Consider the following 10,821-nt stretch of genomic DNA (forward strand, 5'->3'; position numbering starts at 1 on the left):
AACAATTCGGAGCAGACAAGTCAAGAAAGAAAGCGTTTCTACATATATATGTATGTGTTCATACATAGCAAAATCTATTTTGCTTACATTCCATTTCTAACGAAGATTGCAAACACCTAAACCAACTAAGGATTAGCAACTTTGGGAATGCTGGGGTTGGACACATTTATTTTTGCCTACAGCAATATTAATAACCAAATTCCAAGAAATTCTTTTCCTCGTCACTTTTTCTTTGGAGGGATTAAGGGAGGAAAATGATAGTTTTGAAGAAATGGAGCTTTTGCTAAAGAGGAGCAAAGGACGCTCCAAACCCTGCAAGCTTGTAAGCGTGAGTGAAAAGGGAAACTAAGCTTATGGTGTATGTATATTTGTGCAGAGTGTCATGGTGGTCCGTTGTAATCAATTAAAAGGAAAAGAGAAAAGAAGAGAAGAGGAAATAAAGGGAAAGATTTAAAAATAAAAATAAATAAAATGTCAACGGTTATGATAAAATGCTAGCTTTGAAAGTTTGAATTAAAATTCTCTGCCTTCTTTATGTGAATCCTTTATCAAATTTTGTGCGCCACCCCTCCCCTGGACCAATACAAAAATCATATAACCTTCGGTTGGCAACTGAATTCACAAATGCAATTCAACATTAGTTAATACATAATCAGATACATTAGTTGTCAACTTTTAACAATGATTTTAAGCGTTAGCGAATTATTGGTTAACATCGGATATAGTTATTAGTTATAGAACTTATTTTAGAAAAATAATATTATCAATTCGTCAATTAATGGATACACGTTAATCAATAACTTGAAGCAGGTAAAAAATGTTATGCCATGTAGAAAGGGAAAGAGTGTAATAAAACCCAAAGAAAAATATTTAATTGTTAGAAATTATCGAGGTTGGCATTAAAGTTGCGGTTCCATGCTCAGCATATAAGTTAACAAAAGGAATGGAGAAAGTTCCTTATAAATAAAGCTCGGTATATTCAGTGCAAGAGATGGAAAAGGAAAAGGAGCATGGGGATTAACTAAAGGAGATGATGGTGTTGGGTTTTATGGTTGTTGGGTGTTATGGTATATCCAAGCTTTTAGAAAGTAGTATATAACACATCCCATTTGCCTTCTTAAAGAGACTGCTACCTCTTTTGATATCCCTCTGCAGAAAAAGGAGACAAACCAAAAGCCTCTTCTATTCCCTCTCCCTTCTTTCTTATTCAACATACTTGCATATGTCATCTTCCACCAGGGAATCTCATCTCAACATGCCTTCCTTTTTTCATCTTTTTCTTCCTTACAGTGCTAATAATTACCTAAACTTTCTTTTCCGTGCTATTCTACCCTTTTACCTTCCGATGCATATCCTCACACAATACCATCCACTCCACAAGTAAGACGATGCTATTTTTACATGATAATATCTTGGACGGTGATTTTCTTAGATAATAGTATATTGGACCTTCGAAAATCATTCTTCATTAAGCATCCAAAATTAAACTTACAACTCAATTATAGTAAATAAAAATAGAACTTTCAGGGCTTTGATTTAAAGCACAATCTTCGGTTTCAAACTGCCAAAAATTTTACAGGTATCTAAAGTTCCAAGATAATGCTACTAAAGTCAACCCGGATTTCAAATACAACATAGTGCACATATTAGTGATAGCTGACGAATCTATGCAATGAGATAAGAAGAATGCTGCAGAGTGCAGATATTAATGACTTTGGACAACAAATATAACTAAAAAGATATAAGTATGCACGGTATCATCAGATTTGCACGCGATGGGGGAGATTCTTCTTCCACTGGTATTACTACCAATGATTTGTCCAACTTGGCTACTAAAGCAGAAAAATATTTTTCGTGTTAGGAATGTACCTCAGTACATCCTTTTCCAAATAAATAAATAACACATTTACAATATCCCTACCTTTATGATTATTTCTTTTCATATTCCTATTTTTTCCCTTACCATTTGGTAAGGAAGTATGTGTACTGAAAATATTCTCCTAAGCAGATCTCTATTCTGATCCTTGTTTCAAATCAAGATTTTCATACTTATAATCGTCCCTCACTCGAGGTTAAACATAAAGAAATTCAGGGAGAAACAACACTTACACTGAACATCATTTTGCTATTGTAAACTGGTTTAGCTTGAAAAATTTTATTTAAGGAAACGAGAATGGTGCGGTCAGAGAATCAACCGAATAGAATTTCAATTAATTAATACAACGTATTAAACAGATAGCGTATATACAGCTGATGTTACCTATACAACACTGAACACTGTTGAAATTCGTGCTAATCATCTACTGAACTGTAAACTGACAAATAAAAGTACAGAGAAAAGCCTAAGTTTCAAATATGCATCAATTTATTCTATTGAGGTGCCCAGTTGGCCAGTTCATCCATAAGCTTTACTTCACTTAGCATTTCATCCGACCCCTGGCTTCAAGCTTTCCAGATTCACTCCCACAAATTTATCCAATACATTCTTAAATGCCTGCACCATTCAGGAAAAGGAAAGGAAATAAATGAAAAGTAGATGAATATTTTCAATTCCATGGGCTTCAAAATTGTGCCCATAATTCATCAAATTATTCAACATCTAATAAAATTAGCTTTGATTAGTTTAATTGACACATTTTACATTTAAACAACTATCTATTTGTCTGAACTAAAAAGGTCTCATAACCCAATTGCGTATTCTCCCTCATGTATGAAATTGAAACTTAAATCTCAATGCACATGCAGGGCAACGAATTGAAATAATGATAAGGATAGAGACAACTGAAAAGAGAAGAGACGTCATCATCAACGTATATTTAGGAAATCTGTCCCTCTCAGGAAAAAAAAAATACAGAAAAATGAAACAAGGCAGTCAAAGTTGTCTAAATCACTCGATACCAAGGGAATCAAAAACATTTTGCTTGGTCAGAAAATCATAATGAGTTTGAAACCCAATTGAAAATGACACGTACACAATACAAAGAATGTTATAAATGTTCTGGTAAGGCATATAAAAATATTAACGGACATGATAAAGCACCAAATGCTATAAACAAAGTTAGAATAACAAGAATATAATATGAGAAGCATATTAAGCTTCAGATAATGCAATTATTGCTAAACAGTTATGGATAGTACAGATGACAGGCATGATTTAGACCTCTTTGCCATGCCCGATTATTTTTCAAAATTAGATAGGCAGCAAACGTAACTGGAATGAGAATAGCCTCCCAGTGTTCTTAGCAGTAGTCTATCCAAGATAAGTCTAGCCCCACATTGCAACAATCAAATAGCTTTACCATATAATGAACTACCAAATAAAACAATAAATATAATGTTTATACACAAGAATGTGTCCGATGTAAAATTATCAAGAGGAAATCACAAAGGGGAGGGTATGGTCAACTATTCCAAGCATGAGGAAAATTTGATCTTAAATCAAATCTAAGCACTGCTAGGCATTCACAATAGTAGCAATGAAAAGAAAAGGGGTGAATTTTACTAAGCGGGGAAAAAAAAAAAAAAGACAAATAATCAACAACTGCTCATCACTTTTTTTCACCCAAGTTAAACTAACTAGTATTACATAAACCACGTGGACAACGAAACAGATGTAATACCCCAGTAAGCTTTCAAAGCCTGTTAGATGGTTCATGGACTCAAAAAGACAATATGGAAATACAAAATTTTGACATGCTTTCTAGCCAAATTCCTATGGAGCAAAAATTCTTCAAAAGGTCTTACAAATATTGAAGCTCACAGAACATGCAACACTCAGTACCCAACTAAGTACAGAAATACATTTTGAAGGAAAAAAACAAACCATACCAGAAGGATAAATACAGAACATTAAATTCCAAAAGATAAAGCTAGAGCACGGCTCAGCAATTACCTGTTGGGTCAATGACTCCTTCCCTTTTAGAATTGAATTCATTGCTGCAGATTGGTCATCAAATGCACCGTAGAAAGCCTCATAGAATCGATTCCTGTAATTACGGAAGTGACCGAAAAAACTGGATGTTATCTTCTTGACAGACAATCATGTGAAACACAAATGAAGATATTACATATCAGTAAGTACCGATCTTCCTCAAGAGTTTGTTGATCCATCTCATCAAATTTTCGAGTAAGGACTTCAGCCCCAACTGGTGAAAGTACATGCAGTACAAGAGCCTCTAAAGTTCTTGGGAAGTTGTGCTGAAAATAGTAAATAGTCCAACATGCTTGAAATTAAAAAAATATAATACAACTTAAAACTATCAAGCATATAGCTACAAACTATGGATGAAAAACAATGAGATTAATATATAATTTGAGTTGCAGAAGTAGCAGTAGCTCCAATATCATTGATAATTGCAAAAACTATGAAAAGCAAAATATATAAAACTGAAAGAAGTGACCATAGTGCCCCTATCCTAATGTGAGGAACAAGAGTCTCCATCTCATCCAACCCAAGCATTACTTCTAAAGAATACCGGAGAAGTGAAGGAAAAGCAGTTCCCTTTCAAATAGGAAAAATATTCTCATGGGAAGAAAATCACATGAAATCATTCCCGATAGAATGAGAAACATAAAACAAATGTAACATTCCACTTGCAAGGAAGGATTTAATTAATATGATCAAGTAGTAAACGCCTTACTTCAATCATAAATTTGTCTAACCATAATTCTAATATCCAAGCCACAGTTCAAATTACCAAGAAGTCCATAAAGAAGACCAAACTTCTTTGAAATTTGCAAGCTTTGTAGGTGAACACAAACTCACCGCCATAGCAAGAAAGACATTTTGGAGAGTTTGTGGTTCCACATCCCAGAGAAATTTAGCAACTGGATCATCTTTCAAGTCAGTAGCCACTATTTTCTCACACTTATCATTCCCTAATAGCTCAGAATCATTTATAGAAGTTGACAGTGATTGTTGATCCAGGTTGGCACTAACACTGTTGTGAACCAAAGACACAAGTTCGTGAAGCACCTGGACTACAGCAGGTTCTAATTCAAGCACTGTGTTCCCCTCTTCTATTCTCTTCACTTTAAAATTCATCCCTTTCAACATCTGACTATAATTTCCATTGGCATGATCTGATAATCAGATTATAAAGATCAGTTAACCAGCCACTGGCAAAAAGATAAGCTAGAAATTTATCTTTCTTGTAAAGAGACAATCATAGAAAATGACTACATCAAAGCCATCTTATAATTAAATTACCTGTTTGTCCATTACTAGGCAGCTTGTATGTACACATCCTAGTTTTCCCCATCCCCAACTTAAGCAGTAGGTGGTCCTGTCCTATATTGAATACATATATCAGAAGCCCATTACAAAAACTTTTAGTTTATGAAGAGAAAGGAGAAAAGCAATAACAACCAGATGATTTAAATCACTAATGAACTTTGTTAGGCTAGAAAAAGACAGATAGCAAACCCCTCCCTTCTCCAAAATCAAAAACAAAATTTCAGAGATAAAATGACAAATGCTCATAAGATTAATGCGTACTCCTTCTCAACTATTACACCTTAACCTTGGCTATGAAAATTTTCTAAAAATCGTAATTCAACAACAAATAACTATCAAGTCATGGACAAATCTGAAAGTTTTATGCCAGCAAGTGATACTCTGTATAGAAAAAGGAAGTTAAAGAATAGCACTTAAAGAAGCAACACATCTGAAGAATTATGAAAAAGGGAATTGTTTATATATATACATATGCAGATTGTTCCCAAGTAAGCTAACAAAAAACTAAAACTAAAATATTAATTTCCACTGTATCCATTCTCCAATTCCCACCACTTAACAAACGAAAAAAAATAAAGAAGGTAGGCTTATTAATATCATGTGCAGTAAATGACATATACAAATTAAGCACATACCATTTCTTTGTCAATCAATCTTCGAATGCATCCATTGGATCAGCGGGCAAATGATATTTTAAAAGAAAATAATAACATTCAAAAGTTAGTTTATCACATAAGCACCTATACAGTGATAAATTTTGAACAGAGAACTACATCATCACAAATACCTTCGCAATATTCTGCGCAAATAATAAGCATCCATGTGTTCCACCATGCAAGATATTATGTTGGATCTCCACCAGAAGTTAATAGCAATGGTCAAATCATCACTATCTACCTGGTGGAACCTATAGCAAAAAACATTAATGAAACTAATGATATAAAGAGAACAAGATGATAGAACAGGACCAGAATTTAAGAGATTTATGGAGAAAGCAAAGGTAAATTTTATTGATAAGGGAAATAGAGTGAATCGACTGTCCAGTATTTTGAGAGCCTCGTCTCTCCCCACAACTAAATTCTAATCTCACCATGCCTCCGTCTCTGCCCTCTGTTTCCTTTTATCCTTTTGCTAACATAGAGAAGTGTCCTCCCAAATCTTGAAATAATATCCCGTAAAATCAATTAACTCTATCTACTTTATTCAACCATATAAATTAATAACAAGCAACCCTATCTACATCAAGTAACTCTGTCTACAAGACTACAATATTTAACCATATCAATTAATAACAACCAACGCTATCTACTATATCTTAAAATATCAATTAATATCATGTAACACCATCAAATATATCTAACAATATAAATTAATGTCAGGTAACTATATCTATTATATCTAACAATATCAATTATCTCTGATTACTATTACTAACTAGGCCTACCCAACTAGAGCATTGGGGCTCACCCTTATTTCTTCTAACCTACTTTCCTAAGTAGGGGATTCCTAACACAAGACTCAAACAAGATTTAAGAAGTTTATTTGTAAAGAACCAATTCAACCCAAAAGCTTAAGTTGTTGGGTGAGGTTATATTAATGGTTTTATATATCTCTAACACGACCCTTCACAAGAGAGTCCATTGGGCTTGAAAGATGGATGATGCATCAGGCCCAGCCTACCTATGCTAAGAAATTCCACAAAGAAAATGTGAGACGGCGAGGATCGAACCCAGGACACCGAGACTCATATACCATGTAAAGAACCAATTCAACCCAAAAGCTTAAGCTGTTAGATGAGATTATATTAATGGTTTTATATATCCATGTAAAGAACAAATTCAACCCAAAAGCTTAAGGTATTGGGTGAGGTAATATTAATGGTTTTATATATCTCTTAACATTATAGTAAAAGAACAAAAGAAATTATAGATTGTCCAATGGACATACAAACTAAGAAGGGAAATATGCTGATAGCATTTTAAACACCAAATATATAGACATCACAAGAAAATATGATCGTGTTCCATGAAGTGATGAATGAAGCATAATGCAATAAACATATATGTTTAAGTAACATAAATTACGTTTATGTTACTTAAACATATATGTTTAAGTAAATGAAGAATCAAGTGATCAACAAAAAAAAATGAAGTGATCTTGGAATCGAAGTGATCTTTTATTCAACAAAAAAAAATCAAGTGATCAACAAAAAAAATGAAGAATTTTTAACTGCATTCTGGATGTTTAAATTTTTCATCCTTCAATAAAGTTTTACACTCTTTACTCTTTTGGCACAATTACCTTTAGCTATGTGTTTTAGTTTTATCCCAAGGAATAAAATGATGGAAATGGGATCTAACAGGATGATGTCATATTAAACAGTGCACTTTTGAATGTATCCATTCCAACCATAAAATGATAAGAATCATGATCTTGGAATCGAAGAAAAGATGATGCAAAGTAAAGATATAGAAGTGAAATGGGTGAGTAACCCATCAGAAATTGTAGGAGTGGAGATCCATGAGGCATGTATGGCTGTATTTTCAAAAAAAAAAAAAAAAGAGAGAGAGAGAGAGCTAAAGGTGGTTACAAGAGCACAAATACTCAAATAGAAAATAGAAAACAAAGCACACCTAGGTTTACAATTTGACAAGCATGAAGCAATGTACATATTAATCACCTTCACTGAAAAACCTAAACAAAAATGTATAAATTCTATCTTAGATGTATTTATGATGTTTATTTTTGACATTTTGTGTCAGCATTGACAGAAAAAAAAAAGACTTAGTGTGAACGATGAAAGCTCCAGGCATACATCTAGCATAGAATGGCCAGAAAACAATCAGACCAGTTAAACTATTGCCACGCAACACCCATGTTTCCCACTCCAAACCAACCACCCCAACCCATTTCCCTAATTCAGAAGAGGATAATCTACCGAAAAACCGAGAAAGGCTTATCACAAAGACATTGTTCAATTTTAGACCTTACCAGCCTTCAGGAATGAAAAGTGCATCGCCTGCCTCAAGAACAACCTTTTGTGCTAACTCCATTGAGCATTCTGCCCTTGGATAAATTGAGTAATCAGGATTTTCTAAAGCAACAGAACTGCCACATGAATTTTACGCGAAAAAAGGAACAAAAAGAACTGTTAGAATATAATAATGTGTTAGTGAGTTATGCGCTATGGACCAGGCTTGTAAGAGTTGTATCAATCTCATACTAGACTAGTACTACACCCTATGCTACATCAATACACAGATAGGGAGCCTAACAATCATTGAGTTAGTGCATCCCATAATACAGTAATTCTCTATCTATCCTCTCAGTGTTTGATTTTTCAGCATACCTGTGATTGGAAGCCTCCCCATATATAGACATTGGGTAGAGTGAGGGACTAGCAGAAGGAGGCCACAAAACAACTGCAAAGAATATGATTGTTAGAGAAGGGCAGAAAGGGGATCGAGGAGTGGGGGAAGAAAAGAATGTAAAGGAGGACTATTTGAAATAAGTAACAGATGCTGGTAAGAATTTTTGCCAGAATCATAACATAATGTTGACAGGGAGGACCAAATAGAGTTCCAAAACTCTAATGGGAGTTATATATTAATTACTGTCACATTACTTTAGGCATTAAATAGATTAAAACATCAGTAAGCCAAAACAAGAATTGAAATTTCCAATATAATGGATAGCATATTCCTGACAACCAGCAACTCCACTACTTCAGAGGGGGGGGGGAAAACTTTCATGCTAGGTGGTAATATGATACATCAAGAAGAGGAAGGCATATACCTTACCTTGTTTGCGGCCAGAAACTACGCAAAGAAGATTGTGGTGTGGATCATAGTGAGTACTTGATCTAGCGTGGGCATTGTTCATCCACAAATTTATAGAAGATAGTTCTTTTGCCACCAAAACTGGAGGCTGCAGAACATGAGAAGCTAAAACTATAATTTTATGAATAAAAGTACCTACTAGAAAGAAAAATTTATTACGCAGAACTATATAGACTACAAAACAAAATAGCAGCGATAAATTCACTAACCGTCTGAATGTCTTCCTTTAGGGTTTCCAATTGAACCCTCTCCTGACCATCATTGTTCATAATTGGCACCTGAAGTACATGTCACCAAAATTCGTTTTAAAACTATGGCACCATCACACTATCAAAAAAGCAAGAAAAAAAAATGTAGAAGCAGGGCCACACCCAAAGAAGACCTTAACAATTTTATTTTTTTATTATTTTCGTCAAAAACAAACCAATTGGATTATCATCTCATAGATGTTGGATTTTGAACCTGTGCTAAATAAATTTGTTCGGGAACACATTCCAAGGCCAAATATGCATGTTTTGTGTCCTGAGTTTGTGTGGCAGGACAAAGATCAAGGTGTTGGTGGTGTTCACTTTGCATTTGCATCCGTTTCTTACAGAAACCAAGGAAGGTAGAAAATGGTAAAGGTACCTGCAAGTAAAGGAAAATAAAGATCAATTTTACAATTACATTATCTCATCCATAAATAAATAAATAAATAAAAGCACAGAGAGTAAATACCCTCTGATGGCTTCCAAGATCACCATAAAATACAGACGCGGATTGAGAGATCATAGCCACCACCATGCAAGAGCCAACCCGTGCCTAGATTTCAAGAATGTAGCATCAAATTAATTAACATATTCAACAGATAGCTATTTCAAATTTCCAATCAATAATATAAGACACAAAGAAATGGAACGATGCAGAGAGAAGAAGCTAAGAAGGAACCTGCAAGTAGTCAAGGCCACCATTCGATGGATTCCAGAGGGAGAAAGCTCTCCAACCCTTGGTGCATCCACACAGAACCTTTTTCGGTTTGAAAATTCACCTTTCAGTTATAACGACACATAGCAGAAAGAACAGAAGAAGGCAAAGAGTGTTGTTTACTTACAGCAGGAACGTTTCTAGACTCAATCAGGGAATCGAAGTCTTTAGCCGTGGGAAGTTCTTCATATCTTCGGATTCGAATGCACTCCTCCATCTATTCAAATTCAAAGACCGACCTTTTAAGTTTGAACTTTGAAGTATCTAGCTAGTAGGGAATTTTCGACCTCTCAGATTGCACAAAATGGGAATGGAACTGGAACTGGAATTATGCTTCTTTAAATGCATAACCCAATATCGAAGCCCAAAGACCCAAACTATAAATTGTATACGGTGGTAAAAAGTATAAATACCAAGTATTTGTTCATATAAAAAAAAAATTAATGTTTCAATTCTTAAGAGTCGAAATTTTTTAGAGGACACAAAATCAGATTAGTGGAGCTTATTAAGAGTTCGAACACCGGTTGATAATTATAAAAAAAAAAATTAATATTTCTCTTACAACAGAAAATAAAATTATCTTTCATAATCTAAAAATGACGTCATTTTGAGATTTAATAAAAAAAATTATCAAGCATATTGGTAAAATTAATGATATGAATTTTTTTTTCTAACATATCCTTATTTTTTTTCTAACTCCCAAAATAACATCATTTTCAGGTTGTAGGAAATAAAAAGGAGAAACATTTTTTCATTAAAAAAATTATTAATACTCTCAATTTC

The 10,821-nt window shown here is 34.0% G+C and overlaps 1 protein-coding gene across 1 annotated transcript; it reads right to left on the reverse strand.

Moving 5' to 3' along the window:
- Positions 1-2,187: 2,187 nt before the first annotated feature.
- Positions 2,188-10,319, reverse strand: LOC133284986 (lysine-specific demethylase JMJ31). The gene is made up of 15 exons (XM_061482133.1): positions 10,166-10,319; positions 10,003-10,080; positions 9,793-9,876; positions 9,538-9,702; positions 9,285-9,353; positions 9,037-9,163; positions 8,586-8,658; positions 8,228-8,344; positions 6,024-6,143; positions 5,872-5,890; positions 5,210-5,285; positions 4,766-5,082; positions 4,082-4,197; positions 3,893-3,986; positions 2,188-2,494 (listed from the first exon to the last, which is right to left on the reverse strand). The coding sequence occupies exons 1-15, from the start codon at positions 10,253-10,255 to the stop codon at positions 2,426-2,428; spliced, it is 1,614 nt and encodes a 537-aa protein (XP_061338117.1). The 5' UTR covers positions 10,256-10,319; the 3' UTR covers positions 2,188-2,425.
- Positions 10,320-10,821: the final 502 nt, after the last annotated feature.

Source organism: Gastrolobium bilobum, unplaced genomic scaffold (assembly GCF_033153095.1).
Source record: "Gastrolobium bilobum isolate Gb01-03AN ecotype WA unplaced genomic scaffold, APGP_CSIRO_Gbil_v1 utg6195, whole genome shotgun sequence".
NCBI lineage: Eukaryota > Viridiplantae > Streptophyta > Magnoliopsida > Fabales > Fabaceae > Gastrolobium > Gastrolobium bilobum.

Coding starts and splice junctions, on each gene's coding strand:
- LOC133284986 (XM_061482133.1), bottom strand. CDS start 10,255: ATGGAGGAGTGCATTCGAATCCGAAGATATGAAGAACTTCCCACGGCT. Junction 9,703..9,792: donor ATCTTGGAAGCCATCAGAGG/GTATTTACTCTC, acceptor CTTTACTTGCAG/GTACCTTTACCATTTTCTAC. Junction 2,495..3,892: donor AGGAGTCATTGACCCAACAG/GTAATTGCTGAG, acceptor TGAATGGTGCAG/GCATTTAAGAATGTATTGGA.